Here is a 14,840-nt window from a genome sequence, read left to right as displayed (position 1 = left end):
GTTGGTCCACTGTGTTTTATCAAGGGCAGGGTCAATGCAGCTAGCTATCAGGAGATTTTGGAGCACTTCATGCTTCCATCTGCTGAAAAGCTTTATGGAGATGAAGATTTCATTTTTCAGCACGACCTGGCACCTGCTCACAGTGCCAAAACCACTGGTAAATGGTTTACTGACCATGGTATTACTGTGCTCAATTGGCCTGCCAACTCTCCTGACCTGAACCCCATAAAAAATCTGTGGGATATTGGGAAGAGAAAGTTGAGAGATGCAAGACCCAACACTCTGGATGAGCTTAAAGGGACACTGACAGCCCAATTAGCATATTTAGGTATATATATGTCAGTACAGGTCTTATAAAGTCTATTAAAATCATCTAAGTAGCCCCCCTGTCCACCTTATGAATACCGAAATATAAAGTTTTATAACCTGCTTGTCTCGTCTCCAATCTGCCCAAGGGGCGGCGTTTCATCACAAAATGCGCCCAGCCAGCCGCTCCCAACTGCCGCTCTGAAGCCCCGCCCAGCTCATCAATATTCACTTCGCTGGGCGGCGGCTACAACTCTCCCGACTAAAGTGCCCGGCGCATGCGCATAAAGCAGGGGCTGCAGCGCTCTGTACGCAGGCGCGATGTGACCCCGGCCGGGCGCATGCGCTGAAGATTGGACGGAGGACGTGCCCAGAGGATTGAATGGGCCATGCGCAGGATCTTGAGTCGGGAGAGTTGTAGCCGCCGCCCAGCGAAGTGAATATTGATGAGCTGGGCGGGGCTTCAGAACGGCAGTTGGGAGCGGCTGGCTGGGCGCATTTTGTGATGAAACGCCGCCCCTTGGGCAGATTGGTGACCGGACAAGCAGGTTATAAAACTTTATATTTCGGTATTTATAAGGTGGGCAGGGGGGATACTTAGATGATTTTAATAGACTTTATAAGACCTGTACTGACATATATATAACTAAATATGCTAATTGGGCCTGTCAGTGTCCCTTTAAGGCCGCTATCGAAGCATCCTGGGCCTCCATAACACCTCAGCAGTGCCACAGGCTGATTGCCTCCATGCCACGCCGCATTGAAGCAGTCATTTCTGCAAAAGGATTCCCGACCAAGTATTGAGTGCATAACTGAACATAATTATTTCAAGGTTGACTTTTTTTTGTATTAAAAACACTTTTCTTTTATTGGTCGGATGAAAAATGCTAATTTTTTTAGATAGGAAATTTGGGTTTTCATGAGCTGTATGCCAAAATCATCAATATTAAAACAATAAAAGGCTTGAACTACTTCAGTTGTGTGTAATGAATCTAAAATATATGAAAGTCTAATGTTTATCAGTACATTACACAAAATAATGAACTTTATCACAATATGCTAATTTCTTGAGAAGGACCTGTACTTCAGAAAAAAATTTAAGTCTAAAAGTTAGTCAGACGGATCCGTCCTGACTTTGCATTGAAAGTCAATAGGGGACGGATCCGTTTGAAATTGCACTATATTGTGTCAACGGAGGCCAAACGGTGCCATACTGATGCATTGTGAGCGGATCCGCATCCACTCAGAATGCATTGGGGCAGTACGGATCCGTTCAGAAGAGCCTTCAAACGGAACTCACAAGCGGAACCCCGAACGCAAGTGTGAAAGTAGCCTAACACAAGAAATTATTTTCTCTTTCTTCCCCTCATCAAGCTGAGAGTCAGTAGCGAGATCCTCATTTTTGGGGGACTCTGGTTTGGATTTGTTATGCATTTCGTTCATTGCTTTGCAAAGGGTAAAACCCCAGTCAAAAATATGTGGCACATCTGCAACATAACAGACATGATGCAGATTTAGGCTACATGCACACAAACGTTGTTTGTTTCCGTGTCCGTTCCGTTTTAGATTTTTTTTGCGGATAGGTTGCGGACCCATTCATTTTAATGGGTCCTCAAAAAATGCAAACCGTGTGCTGTCCGCATCAGTATGTCCGTTCCATAGACCCGCAAAAAAAATAGAACATGTCCTATTCTTGTCCGTTTTAGGCAATGTTACAATGGATCCACAAAATAAAAAAAGGATGTCGTCCGTTTTTTTTGCGGATCTGTAATTTGCGGACCGCAAAACACATACAGTCGTGTGCATGTAGCCTTAGAAAAAGGCACAGAGGTTTTCCTGCTATGTGTGAATAGGGACTAGCACTGTACACTAATCTATTGCAAATTTCAGGCTGGCACCCAAAATCTAAATCCAACCCATCTAAATGTACAGGAAATATTGTTTCTCATAATACTTTGGTAAATACTTCAAACCTAAATCTACCCTTATACCCCCCTAGTCACCCTTTTCCAGAGTATAAAGGAGTGGGGCACAGAACCCCGGTTCTCCCCTAAGGGGCAATATTTAATAGAAATGGAACAGCTCTCACCATAAACTTTCTCTTTACACCAGCTGGGGGCCGCAGACCAATAGGTTTCTGGGAAAGTCTCACGCAGTTCTGGGCATCTTTACTGTCTGTCGAGCTCTTTGTGCTGCTGTTGGCATTACCCACTGCTTCCACTGTGATCAGATAGCGGTCACTTTCCAGTTCATCTCCAGGGCTCACCTATAACAGAAAACGTGATATAAAGCGCTCATTACCTACCGTTAACCCTTTAAAGACCGGGCCTATTATTATTTTTCATTTTCCCTCCCCACGTTCACATAGCCATATGTGGACTTATTTTTCGAGCGACAAGATGTACTTTTCAATGCCACCAGTTAATTTACCATGTCTTGTAATCGAAAATGGGTAAAATTATTTGGAGGGTAAAATAAAAAAACACAATTCCGCCAAGGTTTTTGGGGTTTTGACATCAAAGCATTTACTGTCCACTAAAAATGACTCTTTATTCTGCGGCTCAATGCGATTACGGCAATACCAAACTTCTATTTTGTTTAATTACTTTTAGAAAAATTCAAAAAAATTTATTTGCATCGCAATATTCTGACAGCCATAACTTTTTTATATTTCGGTCTACAGAGCTGTATGAGGGCTTGTTTTTTTTTTGCATAACAAACTGTAGTTTTTATTGGTACCATTTTGTGGTATATTATTCAATCTTTTGGGGGCTGGGGGGCAAGATGACCAAAAAAATTGTGAATTGTGTTTTTCATTTTTTTTCCGTTACCGTGTCCACCGCACAGGAATTTTTTTTATATTTTAATTGTTTAGACATTTTCAGTTGTGACGATACCCAATATGTTTATTTTCTTTATTGTTCATATATTTTCATATGTAAAATTGGGAAAGGGGGGTGATTTTAATATTTTGGTGGGTTTTTTTTCTACTTTTTATTCAATAACTATTATCCCCCTTGGGGGGCTAGAACCTGGGATCTATTTATCTATGATACTAGAGACAACAAGCACAGTAATGACCTTTTTTCTTCACTTCCGATAAGAGGCAGAGATAGTTGCCCATAACACTAAGTTTCCCACACCAGGACATGTGCCACAACTAAAGCTAATGAAAATAGTAGATAAAACATCAACTAATATATATAAAAAATAATGATCTGGATAACTGTAGTCCTATTACTCTTCTCCAGCGGTGTTATAAATTATGTAATATATTTGTTCCAATGATTAACATTGAAGGCATGTGAATAATTTCTCTTTGTGGTTTATGCTTCAATAAGTGACAAGTGGAAAATTCTGCAAATGTAATTGACAATGCTGATTTTCCATTGAAAACAATGTAAGGTGGATTTCATGCAGATTTTAGAAAGGAATATACATCAAAATCTGCATGGAATTTCTGTATTGTGGACATGCCAAAACCAGGTGTAGGTCCTAAACCTTTATAATCTGTCCTGTGTGTAGGTTTCATTCCTGGTTATGCGTTACAAATACTAATACAAAATACTTACCAGAATACACAAGTGTGAAAAGCGGGCTAAGGCCTCATGCTCACAACCGTATGTTTGGTCCGCAAAAAGGAACATGTGGTATACTTGTCCGTTTTGCAGACAAGGACACCACATTACAAGAGAAAAGGCAGCATATACTTGACCGGTTTCCTTTTGAACGGATAAGGTTGTGTGCATAAAGCGCTAGCCTGACGCTGTGTAGAGGAGCTGAAGAGGCTGTTGTGCTTGATCTAATTTTGCAGCCCTTTTTTTCTACCAGGCATGGCCGAGGTCTTAAAGGAGTTGGTCGGTCTACAGATACTGATGACCTATCCTAAAGACAGGTTATTGATATCAGATCAGAGGGGGGTCTAACACCCCCCACAACCCCCAATCAGCTGTTTTGGACAGCTGTGGCAGAAGTAGATGGCTCCATACACTGTGCAGTTTCCAGATGCCAGTGTACTGCATTTCAGATCCCATTCAACCGAATAGGAGATGAGGTGCAGTAACCTGACACAGCCACAGCACAGTGTACATAACTTTCCGCTTCCAGGTCTGTACACTGCCCTAAAAAGTTAATTGCTGTGGATGCCAGAAGTCGGACCCCTAAGATCTTATACTGACGACCTATCCTGAGGACAAGTCATCAATGCCTGTAGACAAACTCCGCACACTTTGCTATCTTGTCAGTATGCTTTAAATGCTCGCTTTTAGAAATAAATCAGTCATATATAAAGCTAGTTGGCAGGTAATGCTAGTGTTCCCCAGCAATAATTACTCACCATTCCAGTTTTTACATAGACACAGTCCAGCCTTTGTCCCTTGTCACCATATAATGCTGCCTATTGACAGAAAAACATGATGAGATAGAAAGACTTATGTGAAAGTCAGCAATTGTTATTTACTATAGCATCACACTACAATGTAACACATAGTCATTGTGTATACAGTACAGAGCCTTCAGGCTGGTGTCATGACTGATATGATGGATCTGTCACACACCATTTAGAAGGAAATACATCACTTTTTCCAAATGTTGGCCCTTGCCACAATATGGCAGCCATTTGATTGTGTCCGTGTGATTACAGTGCTGTACATGTGGACATCCCTCACATACACTATGGTTGTACAGCAGGAGAGTATTAATTGCTCCTTTTTCTGTGCTGCATCAGGAAAACAAAAACATAGGGGCTCCGTGCAATTGTGGGAAAACCCATTTACCCAATTCGGATACATTCTGCAAAAGTGCTCTCTTGTTGGCCAAAGTCAGTAAGTGTTAGTATGACCCCACATACCTATGCCGAGAGCGCTTCGAGATATACGGCAGGGGCATATATTAATATATATATATACTTTTATATACAGTCCTTGCATATCCTCATATCAAACAGCATGCTTAAACCTTTCAAGACTGGGTGATTTTTTTTTACCCCCAGCCCTAGCACTTAGCTTGTTTTTTGCAGTACTAGATGCACTTTCTAATGGCAACATTTACGGTTGTATACAATGTGGTGGGAAGCGAGAAATAAATTGCAAATGGGGTGGAATTATAAAAAAAAAAAAAATACCATTCCGTCACAGCTTTATGGGGGTTTTATTCTCCAGGTCAGTACGATTACAACGATACCATATATGTATAGTTTTTCTTCTGTTTTAATACTGGTCTTTAACCTTTAATCTCCCAGATGCCATGGTCACATTTGACCACAGCATCTGAGGGGTTAAATGTATGCGATCGACTTTATCGTCGATCACATACATTAGCCCCAGGTGCCTGGTGTTTAAAACAGCAGGCCCCACCACTATTAATTCTTAAAAAACATCTGTATTTCTAATATTAATATTAAAATCACAATACATAATACAATTACTAGATAAAAAAGGATACCAATGTGACAGTAGGCGGCGGAACAGCAGCAATTCGGTCACATAATTAATTAAATACAGAGGAGATAAAGAAATAGTCTCCTATATGTGCAAATATGCAATAAATACCATATCTCCCTAAGACCCCCCCCCCCCCCCCCCCCCACTCCACTATATAAATAGATCGCAGATACAGATGACAGTGGGATAACAAAATAACACAGGGAGGCAAAAAATGAAAAATATATGCGCATGTATCAATACGCAATGCACAAATTACCTCCCTACATCCTCTCCCATATCAATTACCTACCCACTGTGTGAGCACTCAGAATCGCCAAACAAGTGTAGTGCGAGGTATTAAAGAGTAATCCCTCTCACTTGTATCTGATTAGCAGTAAATAATAAGTCCCTGCAATGCAGAGCTCCACAGTGTAGTAAGCCAATGGTTAATACAAACAGATCATATGCAAGTCATAATAGAGGAGCAAACAGAGGTCCAAGAGGTTAAAAATACAGACCGCAGCACTGATCTGTCACCACCACTGGGCGATTGTCTTAGGTAGGGGCTCATTTTTTGCGAGATGAGATGACATGACGGTTTTATTGGTACTGTTTTGGGGTACATAAGACTCTTTTGATCACTTTTTATACCTTTTTTTGGGAAGTGCAATAGGCAAACTTTTTATGGCGTTCACCATGCGGTAAAAGTACGTGATCCTTTTAAAGATCAGGTCCTTACGGACGCGGCGATACCAAACATGTTTAGTGTTTTTTATTTTTTACATTTCTAACCAATTATATGTGCGGATATAGGAAGAAGTTAGATTTTTGAAGATCCAGTGGGTCTGATGCCTCTACAATACATTGCAGTACACTGTATAGGGGCTTGTTGCAGTGTTGGCCATACAGCGGTCCCTAAAGAGCATGGCATGGAATGGGTTATGTCTGCAGTTTAAAGCAGAGGTCGCACTAAATTTTTTCCAGAAGAGTAAACATACTCCTCTAGCCGAGAAGTACGAACTTTGTGGTAATTCATATAATGCATACACAGCGCCCTCCTGACACTGCCATACACTGTTCCCACCTGACGCTGCCATACACTGCGCCCACCTGAAGTTGCCATACACAGCGCCCACTTGACGTTGCCATACACAGCGCCCACCTGACGTTGCCATACACAGCGCCCACTTGACGTTGCCATACACAGCGCCCACCTGACGTTGCCATACACAGCGCCCACCTGACGTTGCCATACACAGCGCCCACCTGACGTTGCCATACACAGCGCCCACCTGACATTGCCATACACAGAGCCAACCTGACACTACTATATACATATTACAAACACAGCTCTGCCACATGCCCATTACACATATAGTTTACTATATACACATTCCACAAAGAGCTCTGCTACATTTCCATTAGACAGATAAAACCACAGTGTGCACATTACACACAGAAAACTGTACAATAGACTGGTTACACCTCCATAGCCCTACTTTATACACACCTTCCATACACAAAGTACCTCTGCATTCTCCACCAGCACAGTCCTACACGGAGCCTGTGTTCCTCTAACTCCTCCCACACACATGGGACAAAAGCGGTAAATTATTGATAAATAGAACCAATTGGAGAAATGATTTTCTCCACAAAATAAATTTGTGTTTTAGATTTTTTTTTTACAAAGGTCTCCGTATGCTTTAAAGTGTGGTATCTACAGGGTTAAGGCTCGTTCACACGAATGTTTTTTTGCGTTCCGTATACGGGCCGTTTCTTGCATTCCGTATACGGAACCATTCATTTCAATGGTTCCGCAAAAAAAATAAAAATTTACTCCGTATGCATTCCGTTTCCGTTTTTCCGTCCCGTTGAAAGATAGAACATGTCCTATTATTGCCCGCAAATCACGTTCCGTGGCTCCATTCAAGTCAATGAGTCAGCAAAAAAAAACGGAACACATACGGAATGTACTCCGTATGTATTCCGTTTTTGCGGAACCATCTTTTGAAAATTTTATGCCCAGCCCAATTTTTTCTATGTAATTACTGTATACTGTATATGCCATACGGAAAAACGGAACGGAACCGGAAACACTACTGAAAAAAAAAACACGCAAAAACGGCCCGCGAAATACTGAAAAAGACATACGGTCGTGTGAACGAGCCCTTTTAGTGAGCTTAAATACAAACTTTTCTTTATTTGGTTGACAACGCGTTTTGGAGCAAACAGTGCTCCTTTTTCAAGTCTAAAAGGACACAGATGTGCGCAAACGAACATTTGAAAAAATAAAATTAAATGTGGATACGGGACATTAAAAGTAGCTGACATGGAACAGGTGGGATTTGTGTCTAGCAGGGAGGGAAGGGACAACACTATGAGGGTCCCGTTTCTGATACAAATTGCGTCATGTAGCAAACTTCTGTTAGTGTTGCTGGGGACAGACGCAGAAAAGGCCTTCGACAGGGTAGATTGGACCTACATGAAACAGGTGTTACTAAACTTTGGCTTCCCACAACCATTTATAGATGCCATTTTTATCATGTACTCACGTCCCACGGCCAGACTACGTATAAACCAATCTCTAACTGCCCCATTTCAGATAAAGAATGGTACCCGTCAGGGATGCCCCCTTTCACCGATCTTATTTGTTCTCTCATTAGTTACGATCACACACAAAGTTCCAATCTATATGGAAAGATTGGGTTACTTTCCGATCTACTTCAATTAACTAAGGAACCTCAAGATACAACAGACTAACTAGCTTTAGATATCTGTCTACTTTGAGCCCCCTTTCCTCCTTTCCTCCTCCCTCCTAAGCTATCCTTATCCCACCTTTCCATCCATAATATCTTCTTAACCTATAACATTTTGGTACAACATGCCGATTAGAGATATGTGCATTGTCAATACACCTGGATACATGGTTTCTTTATTATTCATGCCAATTGTTTTTTTTTTATCAATAATGTACCACTTGTCCAATAAAAAGAGAATTGAAAAAAGAAAAGTAGCTGACATGATTAATATAAAATATAAAACCAGTTCACCCGATAAATAATCGTGACATGATGCTTGGTCATGGTTACAATAAAACAATTCATAATAGTTGATCATTGCTTATAGTTGGTAATGGAGGGAAAGCCTGAAGATATACAGATATTAATATGGATTAAGATGTATAGATAATGAATAGAGAGATTAATTAAATAAATACATAAATATATATATATACATACCCATCAATCTATGACTAAAAATTAATTATTTAAAGGCAATTGGATAACAAATCGGCTATTATACCTAAATAAACAGATATAAATATAAATGCACACACATATATACAAACATGCTCAGGCATTATGTGCATTTGTGTCGGTGTGAGGGCTACCCATGGGAAACAGTGGCCTGCTGTTAAAACCAAGAATAAACAAATAAAATAGAAAAAAAAAATAATCATAAATACATTTTTTTTTATGTTTTAGTTCCAAAATAAAAGTATTTGATATCTAATACATATCAGCTGTTTATTCTTGGAGTGATTGTTGTGGACAAGAATGGACATTATGTAATGTGTGGGAACTTGGAAGGGCAGGTTCCAGGTTGTCATGATACCAAAATTTTGACTCTATTTCGATACCATAAAAAAGTATTGCGATACTCGATACCAGGTGAAAAAAATAAAACACCAAAAAAGCCGCGTGCATTCCACATTTTATGGAACGTCTGGACTATAATAGAACAGTCCGATCCTAATTTTTGTTGGGAGAGGGTGACAAAAAAATGGGAAATTGCAAGTTTTTAATTTTTTTTCTGTATTGGCTTTCACCGCATAGGAGATATTTTAAAATATTTTAATAGTTCACACTTTGCGATATGTAATATTTATTTATTGTTTATATATTTTATATGTGAAATTGGGAAAGGGGGTGATTTAAACTTTATATAATTTTTTTTTTACTTTTTATTTAATAACTATTTCCTCCCTTAGGCGCCAGAACCTGGGATCTTTCATCCCTTGCCCTATTCACCCTGATAGATCTCTATCAGGGTGAATAGGATCTCACACTCTCCCCATAGTACACACAGCAGCAGGGAGCTGACTATGGCAGCCAGGGCTTCAGTAGCGTCCTGCCTGCCATGGTAACCGATCGGAGCCCCAGGATTACACTGCCACCAATGAGGAGGGGACCCTGTGGCCACTGCCACCAATTATAATTATAATAGTTATAATACTGGGGGGGGGGGGTTGGGGGTGCACTGCAACACCAATGATTCTACTTTATAATACTGGGGTTAAGGGGGGGGAAGGGGGCGCACTGCGCCACCAATTAATATAGTTTATGCCTAAATAAAAACGCAGGCTGCAGGGTCTGGCCATATCCCATACCCGGCACCCAGCCTCTATGACTGCGCGCTGCGATCTGCCGCAATTAACCCCTCAGGTGCCGCACCTGACGGGTTAATAGCGGCGGATCGCAGCGTGCAGTCATAGAGGCTGGGTGTCAGGTATGGGATGTGGCCGGCACCCGCAGCCTGCGTTTTTATTCAGGCATAAACTATATTCATTGGTGGCACAGTGGCCACAGCCCCTCCCCTCGTCCTCCCTACTATCAGTCCATTGGTGGCAGCGGCAGCAGCGGGACAGGGGGAGGGACTGCTTCCTTCTCCCCTGTGCTGCTTAGGAGTTTAAGGCTCCATTCACACAGCCGCAATTCCATTCCGCACTTTGTGGAATGGAATTGCGGACCCATACATTTCTATGGGGCCGCACGACGTGCGGCCCCGATCCGGAATTGCGGACTCGCACTTCCGGGTCCGCAATTCCGATCCTGAAAAAAATTGAACATGTCCTATTCTTGTCCGCAATAGCAGACAAGAATAGGCATATTCTCTTAGTGCCGGCAATGTGCGGTCCGCAAAATGCGGAACGCACATTGCCGCTGTCCGTGTTTTGCAGATCCGCAAAACACACACGGATGTGTGAATGGACCCTAACTAGTGTGTGAAAGCGGCAGAGCAGCGGAGGGTCTAGGCGCAAATGGCGACAAGACTACAAAGTCTTGTCGCCACTTTGCAATTCTAAGTCGCATTGGCGACCATTTTGGTAGCCATCTGGAGCCCTTATAATACCAGCTTTTATCATTTTAATAAAAAAGTTATTTTACTCTTACTTTTATCCCCCCTTCCCATCCATCTGTCTAATGGCATTGAAAGCTGATGGCCCTGAACTAGCCCGTTTTGGTTTCCGTTTCTGAGATCTGTTCAGGGCTCCTACAAGCGGTCCAAAACAGATTAGTTTTGCCCTAATGCATTCTAAATGGAAAAGGATCCGCTCAGAATGCATCAGTTTGCCTCCATTCTGTCTCCATTCCACTTTGGAGGCGGACACCAAAACTCTGCTTGCAGCTTTTTGGTGTCCGTCTGACGAAACTGAGCCAAACGTTTTCTATGACACAATCTCGCACAATAGAAAACTGATCCGTCCTCCATTGACTTTCAATGGTGTTCAAGCCAGATCCGTCCTGGCTATGTTAAAGATAATACAAACAGATCCGTTCTTAATGGATGCAGACGTTTGTATTATCTGATCGGATCCGTCTGTGCAGATCCATGACAGATCCGCACCAAACACGAGTGTGAAAGTAGCCTTAGCTGACAATGCGCAGGCCAGCCAGCCCCAGTGTGGAACTTCACCTTGAAGTGTTAAACTCCCTCAGGCAGCCTAGGGGAGCAGCGGCAGTGATGTGACAGATCTTGAGCGGCCTAGCCCCATCCATAGTAAAAGTCCAGACTGTCCAGTCAGTGGAGCGCAGCAGGGATGTCAGGCAGGCAATGACTGAGTCACTCACAGTAAGGCTACTTTCACACTAGCGTTCGAGCGGATCCGTTCTGAACGGATCCGCACATATTAATGCAGACGGTGGCTCCGTTCAGAACGGATCCGTCTGCATTATAACTTAGAAAAATTTTCTAAGTGTGAAAGTAGCCTGAGCGGATCAGTTCAGACTTTACATTGAAAGTCAATGGGGGACGGATCCGCTTGAAGATTGAGCCATATGGTGTCATCTTCAAGCGGATCCGTCCCCATTGACTTCCATTATAAGTCGGAACGGATCCGCTCGCCTCCGCACGGCCAGGCGGACACCCGAACGCTGCTTGCAGCGTTCAGGTGTCTGCTCACTGAGCGGAGGCTGAGCGCTGGCAGGCGGATGCATTCTCAGTGGATCCGCCTCCACTGAGAATGCATTAGGGCCAGACGGCTGCGTTCAGGGCCACTTGTGAGCCCCTTCAAACGGAGCTCACGAGCGGACACCTGAACGCAGGTGTGAAAGTAGCCCAAGTCCCTGACACTGCGCACAACACATGGCCTCAAGCACACTCCTCCTCCCACCTCAGCAGCGCAGCAGGCGGGATCTTTGTCAGCCTGCGCAGCAAGTGGTATGTGTATTGGCGCTGGCTGCAACTGTTTAAACAATAGCTGGGCTCCCCTGGCCCACTGCACATGAAAAGACACGCAGCCCACCGGGAAGTTTCCCGGTACAATATATTGCTAATCCACCCCCGGCAAGGCAGATGTGAACATAGGGTTGTTGCGGGTATCGAAATTTCGATACCCAATCGATACGATACCGGGATTTCCATTTTTTTTATACTGGGCTGCGCTGCTGAGCAGTCTAGGATCTCTGAACGTGAGCGCGCTGCTCTCGGCGCGCTCATGTTACCTCAGCAGCACAGGGGAGAAGGAAGCAGTCGAGGGAACTGATAATGCTGCTGCAGCCACCAATGGGGAGAGAGGGGCGGAGGAGGGGCAGGTGCACTGCGCCACCAATGATAGGACTTTTCCTACACAGAGCGGCACCCAGTTATGTCCCAGCACTTATCATTATTGCGGGGGCGCCGCTCCGTTTGCCTGCTGTGCCCCATTACTGTCTCCTCTCCTGCTCCATATGCCAATTACTATCGGAGCAATGGGGAGGAGACATCAGCTTCTCTAGTGGGCGTTCCTTCTCCCTGCGCTGCGATTAGACAGAGCTATAGCCAGGGAGAAGGAACGCCCACTAGAGAAGCTGATGTCTCCTCCCCATTGCTCCGATAGTAATTGGCATATGGAGCAGGAAACAGTAATGGGGGCACTGCGGGCGAACGGACCGGCGACCAGGAATAATAGTAAGTGCTGTGACATCGCTGGGCGCCGCTCTGTGTAGCCTAATACTTAGTCTGGACTCATATAAAGAAGTATTTAACACATAATACAGGAGGCGGGTGCCGGCAGCAGAATCGCATTGCTGGCACCTGAGGGGTTAACTGCTGCTGATCTGCCAGTACCCGCCTCTTGCATTAAAGGGTAATTATCATTGGTGGCGCAGTGCGCCCTCCCCCCCCCCCCTCAACCCCCCACCCCATTGAAATCATTGGCACAGTGCCCCCTCCCCCCACTATTAAAATCATTGGTGGCAGTGGCCACAGGGTCCTCTCCCCTCCCCCTCATTGGTGGCAGTGGCAGTGGCAGCTTCTGATCGGAGCCCCAGCAGTGTAAGCCTGGGACTCCGATCGGTTACTATGGCAGCCAGGACGCTCCTGAAGCCCTGGCTGCCATGGTAACATCCCTGATGCTGTGTGTACTATGCACAGGGCAGCAGGGACAGTGTGAGGTCCTATTCACCCTGATCTATCAGGGTGAATAGGACAAGGGATGAAAAAAATCCCAGGTTCTGGCCCCTAAGGGGGGGGGGGGGGAAACGGTAGTTATTAAATAAAAAGTGTAAAAAAAAAACACCAAAATAAAGTATAAATCACCCCCTTTCCCAATTTCACATATAAAATGTATAAACAATAAATAAACATATTACATATCGCCACGTCAGAAAAGTCCAAACTATTCAAGTATAAAAAAAATCTATGCGGTGAACGATGGAACAGAAAAATAAATAAAAACTGTGCGATTCGCCATTTTTTAAAATGCGGAATGCACGTGGCTTTTTTGGTTTATTTTTTTGCGTGGTATCGAATGGTATCGAGTATCGCAATACTTTTTTATGGTATCAAAACCGAATTAAAAATTTGGTATTGCAACAACTCTATGTGAACATACTCTTATTTCTAATCTCATTACAATCCAGTCATGAAGTGACATGCAGCGGACACATTACTAGCAATACCACATCAGAAACACTACCTGTTGTCCTCCTGATGTTTTCAAAATACCATCTTGCCACACCTTAGCCTTTTTCGTCTTCTGGTGTGTGTACAGGACCTTAAGAAAGAGGAATCATTATTGTATTTTACTATTATTATTCCAGTAAATTAGGTTTTCTTTTGTTAAAGGCTATGGGCACCTATCAGGCATTTGTTTTATTTTATTATTATTATTATTCCATTCTATTCGTTTTTTCAATTAGTCTTTATAAAGAAAAAAATGTCAAAGGTCTTTCCTCTACAGATTCCTCTTTCAGTTGATCTGCAGACTATCGCTTCCTCCATCTCAGTGAATCGGTCCTAACATCTCATTATAGCCAAATTCTAAGTTACAGAAGAATTTTACTACAACCTGTTTATGAGCTGTTAGGAGTTCAGAGAGAAGGGCTGCAGATCCAGCCGTCCGAGCAGCGCCCTGACAGACTTGCTATATATTGTCTGTATGTCCATTGGACACATAGGCTGTACAGGAAAAAAAAATGATGACATTTTTTAATAGAGACCAAATGAAAAATGATTTTCTAGTCCAAAACGAGTAGAAAGCAGAGGCAAAAGAAACTGTCCCCAAAGGAGTCCATATCCTTCAAACAAAATGAGGAAACAATTACACTTACAGTGAACTCTTGATCAGCCATGGCTTCACTTGAGGGCCATCTAATCACAAACAAAATTCACATCACCTATTAAAAAATAAAAAATGTATTAAATCCATCATCAAAAACACAATCTCTTCTTGGTATTGAAATAATTACAAATGGGGCAGATTTATGAAGCGGTCTATAATCATAACTGTTTTAGTTTCCGATAGAAACCAATCACAGCTTTCATTTTTCAAGCGCTGACAACAAAATAAAAGCCGCGTTGTAACTGGTTGCTAGGGGCTACAGATGTTCTTTCAGCATCCAGATATTG

At 42.9% G+C, this 14,840-nt stretch overlaps 1 protein-coding gene across 1 annotated transcript in view; it reads right to left on the bottom strand.

Moving 5' to 3' along the window:
- Window positions 1-14,610, bottom strand: part of ZGRF1 (zinc finger GRF-type containing 1) — a 105,795-nt gene extending 91,185 nt beyond the window's left edge. The window contains exons 1-4 of the mRNA XM_044301756.1: window positions 14,543-14,610; window positions 13,909-13,986; window positions 4,643-4,702; window positions 2,396-2,572 (exon numbers count right to left, since the gene is read on the bottom strand). Coding sequence (XP_044157691.1) covers window positions 2,396-2,572; window positions 4,643-4,702; window positions 13,909-13,986; window positions 14,543-14,563 — 336 coding nt within the window. The 5' untranslated portion in view covers window positions 14,564-14,610. The remainder of the gene's footprint in view (window positions 1-2,395; window positions 2,573-4,642; window positions 4,703-13,908; window positions 13,987-14,542) is intronic.
- Window positions 14,611-14,840: the final 230 nt, after the last annotated feature.

Source organism: Bufo gargarizans, chromosome 1 (assembly GCF_014858855.1).
Source record: "Bufo gargarizans isolate SCDJY-AF-19 chromosome 1, ASM1485885v1, whole genome shotgun sequence".
NCBI classification, from domain to species: domain Eukaryota; kingdom Metazoa; phylum Chordata; class Amphibia; order Anura; family Bufonidae; genus Bufo; species Bufo gargarizans.
This window is presented reverse-complemented; position numbering and strand designations above follow the sequence as displayed.